Source organism: Vigna unguiculata, chromosome 3 (assembly GCF_004118075.2).
Source record: "Vigna unguiculata cultivar IT97K-499-35 chromosome 3, ASM411807v1, whole genome shotgun sequence".
In the NCBI taxonomy this organism is placed as follows: domain Eukaryota; kingdom Viridiplantae; phylum Streptophyta; class Magnoliopsida; order Fabales; family Fabaceae; genus Vigna; species Vigna unguiculata.
In genome coordinates, this window is record NC_040281.1 from 59,384,891 (window position 1) to 59,398,570 (window position 13,680).

A 13,680-nucleotide genomic window follows, 5' to 3' on the forward strand; every position below is an offset into this window, starting at 1 on the left:
TTAGACTGGAAAATAAACATAATTAGAGTTTCATTAAAAAAAAAACCAGAGAGTGAATAATTCCAAAGAACGTTATTTTGAATCAGTAGTCATGTGACGGAGTGAGAGTTGATATTTGGCAGCATGTTATCGTAGGAAGGGAGTGACTTGGAGATCGGAGAGCCATTGAAATTGGATAAGCTATGAAGTGTAAGATAATATAAGGTACAGATTTCATCAAAAACATGTGATTCTACATATGTTTTAGCAACACCAATTAATTCCATGTTATCAAAATATTATCTTCAACTTACATAATCCTTTCAACGAGTGGATTGTAGGTAGCCACAGCTTAGCATAATCTGATTTTGCGGACTTTGAACTTTTAAGCTAATGGAAACTACCATTGCCCATTTAATAACAATGATAATTGATGTAACAGTGACTCCACCGAGTAATACATATTGAAATGACACTATCTTCATACTGTGTACAAATAATTGATACCATAGATTCAAGGGAACACGTAACTGCTAAATAATCCTTAAAAATACAAACACACCAAACTTTATTAATTGTTTTTTTGTTCATCCTTGGTTGAAATGAAAAACCAAGTTGCTGACACATGAAATAACAACATTTTTTGATTTTGAGGAGTGATGTTATTTTTGACAGAAAGTACTGATATATTAATTACTGGATGGTTATGTATGCATGGTTTGGAAATTGCAAGGTCCTTGGAAGAAAGGTGTTGTTTTGAAAGTTTAGAGAATTAGGGTTTAGAAGGTTTAAGGGGGCCATGTATGGTGTCACTGTCTTGTACAGAGAGCTAGTTGATCAACAAAACAAAGAAGATGCTAAGAAAAAAGACGCATGTTGGGGACCATATATTCCATTCTTCACAACCATGGACACAACCTTCATTGCTCTTTTAATTCATACATCTAAATGCTTCTAGAGTTGTTGTTTCCTATATACTCTTGGAGAGGGACAAATAGCAACTTTGTTTAAAACATTCAAAACCCAGTAATATTTTTAATATCACTAAGTAAGGTTTAAGTTAGAACTTGTTTTGATTCACGTTATTACAAATATATACTTCTAATCTTCGTTATTGTAAGCAATTATATTTTAGTGTCTATTTTCACATTTTGTAGACATCTTAATATCATTGATAAAAATAAGAGTTTCGTACAAGCTCGAAAGAGTTTATATTTATTAGAAATATTGAATTATAATATATAAATAGATATAAAATTTATTTTATTACATTCATTTGTTAATGTTGAGTTGGAATTATAGTTTACTTTTTTTTAATATAGTATTGTGTAAGTTATTCCAATAATTTATCGTGTTGTTTGAGATATTAAGCTTTCAGACATGTATTTTTGTCATTTTATTAAAGAAAATATTCTTTTACGAACGAAAAACTATAAAATTTTCATTCACTCCAAACTATTTTTTTTCATTCATTCAACACAGGTTCAAATGAAGAAATGAAAGTTTAACTATTTTTTTTTCTTTCTATATCATTTATTTTTTTTTACAAAGTTTGGTAATATTATTAGCATTATTTGAAACCTGATTATTTAAAATAACAACTATTGATATACAATAGTTTGTGTTTCTTTTTGTAGAACACGAGTGTTATACAATAGATAATTCTATTAGAAAGATAAAATTAACATAAAAAAAGTAAAAGAAATTGTTTAAATATTTGACGCAATATACACTTAGACCTTAAAAATCAGGATCTTTAACTAATTTAGAATAATTTGCAAACATTATATAAGATTAAAAGTCTATAATTTCATTGTCTTAAGATTTTGAAATAAAAGTATTATTAAATGTGTTATATGTGTAAAACCAATATATGACTGTAATCATTCAATGATTATAACCCATATGATAAATATATAAACCCAACAGTGGTACCAGACCTGATGGTTCGGAGTGACTCAACGCATAACCATAATAAAAAAAAATCACCATATATGGGTGAAAGGAGTCACCCAAGTGAATCAGGAACCATCCCATATAAGATTAAGGCTCATAACCCCATTACCTATGACTAGGGATGTCAAAAATATCCATACCCATGGATATCTGCGGATAAAACCCGCAATGGGTAGAAAACGGATGTTAAAAATGGATACCCGTTACCCGCGAGTACGAGTATTTTTGATACCCGCATATTAATAGGGTGGGTACGGTATCATAGTATCCGTACCCGTGGATACCCGTACCCGCTAAACTTTAATTCACAAAAATACCCTTATATATATATGTATATATATATATATATGTATATATATATATATATATATATATATATATACATATATATATATATATATATATATATATTAGTAAAAAACATTCTAATCTGATATTTTCTAAGCTACACATCTTATCTTCTTTTGTCTTCTTTCTTTCAGTTTCAAGTATTAGTACGTTGTCTTCTTCTAAGTACACCTCTTGACATTCTTCTCTTTTCCTTCTTTGAAATTGGGCATATACATCAAACCCTATATAGATAGTGACGTCTATGGTAAGCTTGTTGTCAAATGATGGAATTAAAATAAGAATACTTGGCACATGACAGTTGGGGTTTATTATTTGATTATTTTTCAGGAATCAATCGAAGAAAGTGAGATTGTTGATAAAAACACTAATTAAAGAATTTCCATTGTGTTGAATGTCATTTTATATTTTTTTTTATAATTATTTGAACTTATATGGACTTGAGTTTGTTTGAACTTTATTTAAAATTTATGATAATGATTTATTTTATTTTATTTAAATTTATGATTAAATATTTATTTTTTAAATATCCGCAGGTACCCGTGGATACTTGCGGATATGAAAAAAATAGACGGGTATCCGCATAATGGATATCCGACGGATATGGGTACAGGTATGGGACAAATATTTATCCAACAGGTAGGGTACAGGTACGAGACAAATATTTATCCAGCAGGTAGGGTACGGGGGAGCTACTACCCGTATCCTACCCACACCGTTGACATCTATACTTATAACCCATATGACAAACATATAAGCCCAACACTTAGTGACCCATGATAATTTGTTTAATTTAAATTTATTATATCAAATGTCATGAAAATAAAAATTTCATTGACACCCTTAACCAGAAAATAAGGGAGAATATTTTTTTACGCTTAACACCTAATTTGGTCCTCTAATTTTATTTGAATTTTTAAAAAGACTTCTATTTTTTAATTTATTTAATATAGTCCTCTAATTTCTTAAAAATGTTCAATTTAGTCATTTTCGTTAAATTAAGGTTAACGTCGTGTTCATACAGTACCACGTGTCATGTTATTGTCACATGACGATGTTTGTTTTCAATTTAGTTCCCTTATTTATAATCGTGATCCAACTTGTTTTTTTTTAATGAAGCAATTTAATCATTCTCCAATTTGAGACCAAATTAGTAATTAAACTTAATTACAACTTATATAAATGTGTTAAAATATTTTTTAAACATTTATATATCAAATTTTCCACCTAAATATTCATTTTCTTTTTTACATTTTACATAAAAAATCCCAATTTAAACTTATAATTTTTTTTAAAAATATTAAAAATGTAAATGTAAAATGATACTTGTAATTTTTAAATGTTCAACGTGACAAATATTTTTAATCTTATAAGTGTCACTTTATATTTACATTTTTAATATTTAAAAAATATTATAAGTTTAAATAGGGATTATTTTTATGTAAAAATGTTAAAATAAAATAATTTGAATATTTAGATGGAGTGATTTGATATATAATTTTTTTTAAAAAAATTTAACATATATAAATATATATATAAGTTGTAATTAAGTTTAATTACTAAGTTGTTCTCAAAATTGAGAAGAAGGACCAAAATGTTTCATTTTAAGAAAAAGAGGACCAAGTTGGATAAAATTATAAATAAGGGGACACAATTGAAAACAAACACTATACAGAGAGACCGTGTTAATGTCAATTTAACATAAATGACTAAATTGAACATTTTTAAAAATTTGGAAGACTTAATTGAACAAGTGAAAAAATTAGAGATCTTTTTAAAAATCCGAATAAAATTAGAGGACTAAATTAAGTATTAGGCCTTTTATTTAATACGAAACTTTAATCGTATATAATAACTTTTATTTTTTCTATTTACATTACATCCCATCATTGTTGTTCGAGAATTTAAATTTTGGAAAATTATTCATTACACACTTCAGAAATAATTTTCTTAAAATTCCGTTTGTTACAAAAAAAAAAAATTCTAATCCATGGTTATTCTTTTTTAACTTCAATCTTTCACTTCTCATATCACGTCGATCTTTTACCTCCCATAATAATACATTGAGTGAGGATTTTATATTTAATAATATAGGATAAAATGGGATATTAAAACTTCTGAGGGTGTAGAAAGAAAAAAGGAGGTGCATAAAGTAGAAGCTATTCCAGTAGTCCTTTTTCTCCAATTGGGCCTTGAGATTGATTTTGGATTGGGCTAAAACTATCTACGCATTCTTGAATTTAGGAGATAATTAAATCTATTGGAAATATAACTCAAAGAATAAAGGGGTTTCTTCCCTGCATCTCCAAACATTTCTTATGTATTTAAATAAAAAAATTAAACCATATGTTGACATCCGGAGGAGATAAAATTAGGGGTGAAGTTAGAGATATAATAAAATGTAGTGACTTTTAATTCAGGAATAAAGTAGAAATTTAAAAAAAATTTAGAGGTGCAAAAGAAGTCTTTGAAGGTGCAGAAAAAAAGCATGCAACAACAAAAGTTCAACCCACATTACCCATGACTCTTCACAATTAAACGATTAATTTGATTATGGATTTTTTTAATCGCAAACACTTTTTTTTTTCTGTTTAGTTTGTTTTTTTCACACAATTTTCTCAACTGATTTTAATTTTATCGGATTGATTTAGTTTATTTTATTTTAAAGACATAAATGGTTTATGTTAAGCACATTTTGCTTGTAGCTCTATGCAAGTGTTTGGATCAGGGAAATTAAAAGACTAATTGATCTCTATAAGAATTTAAAATACTTCATTGTAAAATGGATGATTTGGATTCAAAATTTAAATAGTAACTGAAATTTTCATTTTCACGATGTATTTTTAATAATGACAATTGAATGGATGTATTATGTCATAGGCATCATGCTTATGTAATAATATCATAACATTTACATGAAGTCATCACTATCAGAGTTAACCACAAAAGTACAAAATCTAAAATGAAACAAAAACTAAAGTAGTAAAAAAAAAAAACATCATAGGCTAAAAATTCGATTAAGCACACAGCACACGTTGTTATATTTTGATCCTGTGTTTACTCTTGGGCTGGCTCAGGCCTATGTCCTATGTCGATAGCAACTTTACAAAGAAAGAAATCACGTGAGGAATGACAGGAGCACGTGAGGAATGGCGGTTTATAGAGGGAATAGCGAAGAATTAACTTGAGGTGGTAGGTAGTTAGCAAGTAGTAGTGTTCACAAATTGAGAGCTTCCGTAAACACAAGAATAAACCTGAACACATCGAACCAACCCCATAAACCCTAACTTCCATCTTTCTTCTTCAATGGCCACTCTCGACCCAATCCAAAACGGCACAACCAATCCCTTGCTATCTGAAAATCCTGACCCCGCCGAACCTCCCTCCACCGCCGCCGACGATCCCACTCCTGAGGTTGCGGCTGAGAAGCGGTGGCCGGGATGGCCCGGCCTCTGCGTGTTCCGCCTCATCGTGCCGGTCCTCAAAGTCGGAAGCATCATTGGCCGCAAGGGGGAGCTCATCAAGAAGACCTGCGAGGAAACGAAAGCTCGCATACGAGTCCTCGACGGCGCGGTTGGCACTCCCGATCGAATCGTGAGTGTTTCCTATTTCATTTCTAGGGATTCTTCATTTATATTATTTGCTAGGTTTTCTTGGGTTCCGTCATTTCTCATTTATATTTGAGTACTGCTTGTACAGTACTAGTATGGATTTTTATTTTCACTGCCTGGAAGTTACTACAAGTTGGATTCTCTGTGCTGGTGTGTTTCTTTCAGCTCGTTGCGTTATTTCCCTTAGTTTCCAATTTACATTTTTATTCTAGTTTCATTAATTTTGTGATGTTTTTTCAATCCAGGTATAATTACTAGGAGTGTTTTATAGTATTTGTGGGGTGGTTTCTCTGTTGAATTTGTAATTGCTAACGGGAGACATATGATAGTATTAGTATCAATGGTTGTAACTTCACCTGTAGTGTTAGAGTTTGAATCTCTTACAACCCACGGTTAGTAATCCCCCGGAAAATATGTCTGGGTTTCGGGTATGTCCGTATGTACTATTGTCATGTTGCTTAGGTTCCAATGTTTTTTTATTTGAAGTATAAATGAAGCAACCGTGTCTGTTCAGTTCGGGATAAATTTTCAAATGCAAATTATAACAATGTTGAGTTTTTTATTTGTGTATCTAGTTCTGTATTGTCGTTATATGGTTTGAATTTTGTCTTTAGGTACTCATATCAGGGAAGGAAGAGCCAGAGACACCACTTTCTCCTGCAATGGATGCTGTCATAAGGATTTTTAAACGTATCTCCGGGTTGTCTGAAATTGATGGCGAGAATAAAGCCGCAGGGCTTGCGTTTTGTTCTGTTCGTTTATTGGTGGCCTCAACACAGGCTATCAATTTGATTGGAAAGCAGGGTTCATTAATTAAATCTATACAAGAAAATACCAGTGCATCTGTTAGAGTACTATCTGGAGGTGTGCCTGCTGTCCCTGTTATCCGATAATGTATTTTCTCCCCGACTTGATAGCATCCTTTTAGTTCTCCCCAACTTGATAGCATCCTTTTATTTGTCTTATCCTTCCTTATATTGACTGATGTAGTAGAAAGTGTGCTGAATCATATATTTAATTACTGACATGACATTTGGTTTACCTAGCTTCTATGGATGATTCTTGAAATGAGGTGGTTTTATCTTTTAGTGTTTTACCATTTAGATAGTGGCTAGAATCTAAATGAACTAAATATGTATTCATAACCTTTATTCAAACTTCACTCTGGTCTGAGGCCACTGAAATTCAAGAATCCGTTTGTCCTTGCTTAATTTAAAGGCTGTCTCACTTTAGTGGAGCCTTTTCCAGTTGCCATTGTTGTCAATTTTAACATTTGTGCTCCTAACGAGAAAGATCTTTTTATTGGTTTTCTTTCAATGTATTTTTTTGTTCAACGCTGGAAGTGATTTTGAAACCAAATAATTTTCCTGATAGATGAGGTTCCCTTTTATGCTGCTGCGGATGAGAGGATTGTTGAGTTGCAGGGAGAAGCCATGAAGGTCCTTAAGGCTCTGGAAGCAGTAGTTGGGCACCTGAGGAAGTTTTTGGTTGACCCCAGTGTTCTTCCCTTATTTGAGAAAAGTGTAAGTTTTATATTTTCAATTTTTTAAATTATTCTGAAACTATCAATACCAGTGTATATCATTTGCTTTTACTGCTATTTTATTTAGTTCCCATGATGAATGTCTTGTATTTAAACTAAGATGTGTGTTTATTTTGTTCAAGTACAATGCAACAATCTCCCAAGAGCGGCAAGTAGATTCAACTTGGGTTGACAAACAATCACTGCATAGTGCTTCACAGCCTAGCATTGCAAATGACATTCCGCTTTCATCAAAAAGGGATTCTCTGTTTGCTGACCGTGAAAGCCATTTGGATTCGTTGCTCCCTCCCTCCACAATGTCAGTATATGGTCAAGATTCTTCCCTTTCTAGTCTTCGTTCTTCAGCACTCGGTCGTACCAGTGCTCCTCCTATTGTTACCACGGTTAGTAATTTCAAGCATCCACAAATATCAATGTTCTATTTGATAGGGAAGTTTCCTTTGAAACCTGTCAATACCATTGTTGTTGTTTTTCTTTTTTCCATCTGTCTAAAATAAATAAGGCTAAATGACTTAGTCCCTGTATTTATTTGATTTATTTCAGTCTCATTTACTAGAAGGTTCAATTGAGTTCCATAATTTAAAAAATTGCCATTCCATAGACCGTCTGTTGAATTAATGGTGGTTTTTTAATCTTGTAATTTATGACAGTTTTTCTTACAATTAATGGTGGTTTTTTAAATGCAAAACATTATTATTATATTAAAAATAAAACATCAAATACATCAAATATAGCTTAAAAGTAAAACTTAAAAAACAGATTTTTTTTGTTTGAAACCCTTCTATTCTATCTGCAACTTTCAATTCATGGTTTGCAAATCGCAACACAATGATGATGGGAGGTTATTAAAGTGATACAATAGAATTAAAGGAGATACAATTTGAATTCATTCATGAGAGAGTTGTTAGAAATTTCTTTTACAAAAAGATACTTATATACATGGCTTATTCTAACTAACTATCTAGCACTCCAAGGTTCAATATGACAAACTTATAACAGAACTTCAGCTGTCAATTGACATCTATGTAACCATCCTAACAAACAACAGAAAGGCAGTTGACAGCTGTGTAATCATCTTTATAAACAGAGAGGCAGCTGTCAGTTGACATCCGTGTGACCCTAAGCTTATATAGAGTAATATACTCAAACAGGGGGCAGGCAAAATGACCACATATCTTTTCCCCTACCCCGCATTTACAACCAAACCCCGAAACCCACTCAATGCTCTCTTCCCCTTCATTCTTGTTCTGTGCTGATTTCTATCAAACTGTGAGATGATGAGTTTCATGTGTGGGGTCGTTGAGATGGAAGAGGAAGAAGTATCAGTGAAATAATATTGTTTTTCGTAATTATATTTGTTTTTTCAAATGGTTAAATAATAGCAAATATAATGACAGTTTTAACCACCCATATTCATATGAATACTACTAATAATCACAAAACTAACATTGTTGATCCCAATCAAACGAAAGGGCCACAAATTGCTGCCTTTTGTTGATTTAAGAGACTTAATAACCTTTTTATTAAATAGAGACTAAATTGAATCAAATAAACAGAGGAACCATATAGGTAATTTAGCCAAAAAATAAGGTACATTTTGATTACTAGTTTTATATATCAGAGCTTTTATACATTTTGATTCGTGTTATCCAAATTTTAAATCAAGGTACATTAATTTCTAATTTGTTATACGTTACTTTTGTACCTATTATTTTCATGATGATCTGGCTAAGGGACAAGCTTTTAAAGTGACTCCTACTGTATGATTTTTGTCACCTTACTGTGAACCAATGGCCTTTCTTTTCCACTTCTACATATTTGCTTATATACATCATTCATCTTTGTATTTTTTATTTTATTTTAGTGTTCGACGGTGATGGTAACTGCCATCTTCATTTACTGTTTCCACTTATTAGGTAATACAAACAATGCAAATACCACTGTCCTATGCAGAAGACATTATTGGTATACAAGGAACTAATATTGATTACATTCGCCGCACCAGTGGAGCTATATTGACCGTGCAGGAGAGCCGGGTGCCTGATGAAATCATTGTGGAAATAAAAGGCACCTCATCTCAGGTTCAGACAGCACAACAGTTGATTCAGGTATTATGGAAGTCGTGCTTTTGTGGTCCTTTTACTGTTGTATGACATATATGCAATGGGTTTATGTGTTTTTGATAGGGTACAATTTCTTTAAGTGTAGATGTATATAGAGGATTGCTCTTAACATATTCATTGTATAGTCGCTTTTTGTCGGCATTAAATCTTCACTAGTTAGAATGCTTGGTTGATATCCGTTCCTCATGTTGTCTGAAACATTTATTCTACTTACAATTAGATCACTTGATTGATAATCGAAGAACAGTAAAAAGAAACTATGAGAAATGAGACAAAATGATTAATCTATTTTTATTAAGAGGGGAAGTAGGACATGAAAAAAATGAAGATGGTTTGCTTAGTTTGGTATTCTTGTTCATTAAATGTTGGTAGGGGTGGAAGGAGGAAAAATAAGTGTCAGTTTTCTATTTTATAAATACATCTACAAACTAATATAGGACATTAAGTGGGTAGAATCTGAACCTATCAAATAGTCGCAAGTCAAAACATATGACCATTGCATGATTTTCTTTAAGGTACATATGATTGCGATTGGATGTGTATCAGTTAGGCTTTCCCTTACTAGACATGAACAAATCAATCCGTTTTTAGGTGATGGGATTGTACATAAGATGTGACAACTTCAACTTTATTCTTGATTTTTTATAAATTCATATCTATGTATTACTTTAGGACTGTTTTAGTAATTGTGGAATAAAGAGTTGGCATGATTACAACCATAATTCATTTCTGGTCTTCTGCTGCATGTTTCATTCATTCAATTTTCAGACTGATTTGTGATTTTTTTGGAATGGGTGTAGACTAGTTTGTGTGGTTATACTAATAGAAATGTGCTGTGTTACAGGAAGTTATAAGTAATCACAAAGAACCTGTGGGTAGTAATTACAGCAGGTTAGATACAGGTCTGAGGTCTTCTTACCCTCAGCTGGGCAGTTCCTCTTATTCGTCATCTTCCTTGTCGTCTCAACCCTACAGCGGTTATGGATCTTCTGGTCTTGGAGGCTATAGTACTTTCAGACTTTGACCCAAACTCTTGTAATCGGGCCTGATTAATGTGGCCGAGAGTTGAGCAGTGCTATAGAAAATGTAATGAAATATTAACCATTTTCAGGAGGAAGATGTTTAGTTTTGTAGTGTAAATGTGCATTGAATTAAAGTATAATTATGGGATCTATATTTTATTTTATCCTTTGAATGCTAACTATTCTTACCTCCACCTATCATTGGTTTAGTTGTAGACGTGTTTAACCGGCTATGGATTCTACTATAGCTGTTACTGTCCAACCGGATCCTCTCCTGAATTTTCCACTCTATCATTGGACAAATCTAATGGTTCCGATCAAGTTCCCAGTGGAACCTTGTTTTTGAAATTATAAAGTATTTTTTACAGTCACTATAAACACTTGAAAATAAAAAATATTTAGTTAAAAATTCAATATTTTCGATTTTATATATTAAAACTTTAAGTTTCATACAGTATCAAAAAGTTTTTACTAATGCGCTTGTTTATTAAATATTCTCAGTTTAATGAAATAAAACACTATAGATGTAAGAAATTTCAAATTTTTAAATTTGTTTTAGTAATAAAATGCCTCAACATTTTTTTTATTTGTGTACCCAACTTAAAATTATATTAGGTGAGATCAATGTTATATTATAGACACTATTGAGTATTAATTGGAATCATGACTCATTCTTAAGCATTTAATGCTGGTTATTATATTTGAAAGTTGAAATAATAATATTCAATTCTAAAGGAACCAAACATATATTTTTATAATAAGTAAAATTATAAAACACAACACCACATATTACTAGGATATAGAAAACAAAAGTATATTAGGAAAAAAAAAAAAAGAACGAGAGATTTTTTAATTAAACATATATTAATGAATAACTATATATTTAACCTAGTTCAAATTAGTTGATGATTGATTTACATATCTATTAAACTGATATATATATATATATATATATATATATATATATATATATATATATATATATATATATATATATATATATATATATATATATATATATATATATATATATATATATATAATAGAGTCGAGTGAAGAAATGATGTTCAGATAAGTTATCCCAAAGCCAGTCACTGGTGCTCGTTGCAGCAATGCCCACTTTAAATCTCTTCACAAATGTGCCTGTTGACACCGTAGTTGCTTCTGACATTCTCAGAGATGCCACAAAAGCTGTTGCAAAGATCATCGGAAAACCGGAATCCGTTAAGTCCACTTCTATCCTCTATTCTCCCCTTTTACTCACTCTCTTTTCAACAATGTTCACCACTTGTTTGATAAAATTACTGTATAAAAATATCAAAAGTTTACCTAACTCATGCCATGAAGTTTGTTAAGATACTATTTACCTTGAAGACTGTTGTCTGATATGACTCTTTCCTGTTTAGTTTTTTCGGTAATTTGATGTTCCACAGTTGAATAATTGTTTTGCTACTTTATGCTTAGTGTCATTTGACATGGCTTTGTATCTTTTTTTGTATGTGGGATTGTATTTCAGTATGTGATGATTTTGTTGAATGGGGGAGTGCCCATTGAATTTGCTGGAACTGAAGAGCCAGCTGCTTATGGAGAATTGATCTCAATTGGGGGCCTTGGTCCTAGTGTAAATGGAAAATTGAGTTCTACCATTGCAGAAATTCTTCAAACTAAGCTTTATATTGACAGTTCACGATTTTATATCAAGTTTTATGATGTTCAGGTAAATTGCTGCTTTGTTCGATGTTGACATATGTGATTCTGAGAATACTGCTAACTGATAATGGTTACCACTGTTTGGTATTGTCTGGTCTTTTGAAATATTTGTATGTGGGGTGAAGTGATAAGTGATTTTGTCATCTATCTACTCTAATTCTTTGCCATATTGAACCTCTTTTGGTTCTTTAAACATAGGGGGTTGTTTTGTATCCATGCAATTCTATTATGATTCTTAGGATTTTGTTTGAGGAAGCAAAACATGGGATTGAATTAATGCTGTTTTTCAGGGAACGCGTTGCTAATAACACAAGTTGTTTAAGTACAAATTGATATCGGATGTTGTTTAGTCATATTTTGTCTGTAGTAAGAGTAAATATGTTTTTTATCAGTCATAGAAAATGTGTGCTACGACAAAAAAAAATATCTTTGCTAACTTTATCATGTCCTAATATGTTCTTCTATTTCTTTTATTGTCTTGTCTCGTAAAGAAGTTATTTCTATTTTATTTTTTTGTTGTTTTGAATTTGCTGAAGTACTTTTATGAACATTATCAAGGTGGGCGAGTCAAGCAATAGCTTCCCGTGGATACTATGAATGTCTACATAATCTCAACTTTTATGTTCATTACTTTCTCTCCTCATTATATTCCTTTTCTGATGCAGCGCTCATTCTTTGGGTTCAATGGCTCAACCTTTTGATGTAACTTTCTTTCTAGGCATAGATTTGTGGAGTTTCACGGGGAAAAAATCATCTTCATTTGGATTATTGTAATTCTGTATGCATGTTTGTATTCATGAATACAGTAGTTTATTGAATGGGAAAAAGCGTCTTCCTTTCTTCCCTTGTTGATGCTTTAAAGTTTCATGCCTTTAATTTATTTATCTTTATGTTGGGTCTGAATCTTAATGAGCTTCATAAACCATATACGGGTGATTCCGATTTTTAACGAAACGGATTCCATTGCCAATGTTGTGAGTGTAGCTTTGCGGCATTAAACATTCTTTGTTGGAAATGTTGACAACTTTAAGCATGTCAAGAAGAAAATTGCAGTGAATACACTTTTGGCCTTTTCTATTATACAAGTAAAATAGTATGTTGTTGTCTCACTAATAGAGTGGACTGGGATAATTTCACTGGATAGGCATAGAATTTCGCTAAATAAAAATTAAAAATACATTACCAGTATCTCTAAAATAAATTGCTAGTTAAACATAAATCATCATCATGCACTTTTTCTTCTATTTTATAGTTCTTTAATATTACGTGCAAACTTTTTCTTATCCCAATTAAGATTTATTATCTTTCTCAAGCAAAGATAGATTACAAATGTTGTTTTCCCTCCTTATTTCCCAAAAAAGGAAAAAATCGTCTTGCAAAGTAATTAA

At 31.4% G+C, this 13,680-nt stretch overlaps 2 protein-coding genes across 2 annotated transcripts; both read left to right on the top strand.

The window, feature by feature from the left end:
• Positions 1–5,393: 5,393 nt before the first annotated feature.
• Positions 5,394–10,776, top strand: LOC114179026 (RNA-binding KH domain-containing protein PEPPER-like). Its single transcript, XM_028065215.1, has 6 exons — positions 5,394–5,877; positions 6,509–6,758; positions 7,269–7,417; positions 7,560–7,820; positions 9,354–9,545; positions 10,405–10,776. Exons 1-6 carry the CDS (start codon positions 5,590–5,592, stop codon positions 10,582–10,584), a joined length of 1,320 nt encoding a protein of 439 aa, XP_027921016.1. The 5' UTR covers positions 5,394–5,589; the 3' UTR covers positions 10,585–10,776.
• Positions 10,777–11,634: 858 nt separating this feature from the next.
• LOC114177312 (macrophage migration inhibitory factor homolog) lies at positions 11,635–13,136 on the top strand. The gene is made up of 3 exons (XM_028062599.1): positions 11,635–11,805; positions 12,099–12,299; positions 12,958–13,136. Exons 1-3 carry the CDS (start codon positions 11,695–11,697, stop codon positions 12,991–12,993), a joined length of 348 nt encoding a protein of 115 aa, XP_027918400.1. The 5' UTR covers positions 11,635–11,694; the 3' UTR covers positions 12,994–13,136.
• The last annotated feature ends 544 nt before the right edge of the window (positions 13,137–13,680 follow it).

Coding starts and splice junctions, on each gene's coding strand:
- LOC114179026 (XM_028065215.1), top strand. CDS start 5,590: ATGGCCACTCTCGACCCAATCCAAAACGGCACAACCAATCCCTTGCTA. Junction 7,821..9,353: donor CTCCTCCTATTGTTACCACG/GTTAGTAATTTC, acceptor TCCACTTATTAG/GTAATACAAACAATGCAAAT. Junction 9,546..10,404: donor CAGCACAACAGTTGATTCAG/GTATTATGGAAG, acceptor GCTGTGTTACAG/GAAGTTATAAGTAATCACAA.
- LOC114177312 (XM_028062599.1), top strand. CDS start 11,695: ATGCCCACTTTAAATCTCTTCACAAATGTGCCTGTTGACACCGTAGTT. Junction 11,806..12,098: donor TCATCGGAAAACCGGAATCC/GTTAAGTCCACT, acceptor ATTGTATTTCAG/TATGTGATGATTTTGTTGAA. Junction 12,300..12,957: donor TCAAGTTTTATGATGTTCAG/GTAAATTGCTGC, acceptor TTTCTGATGCAG/CGCTCATTCTTTGGGTTCAA.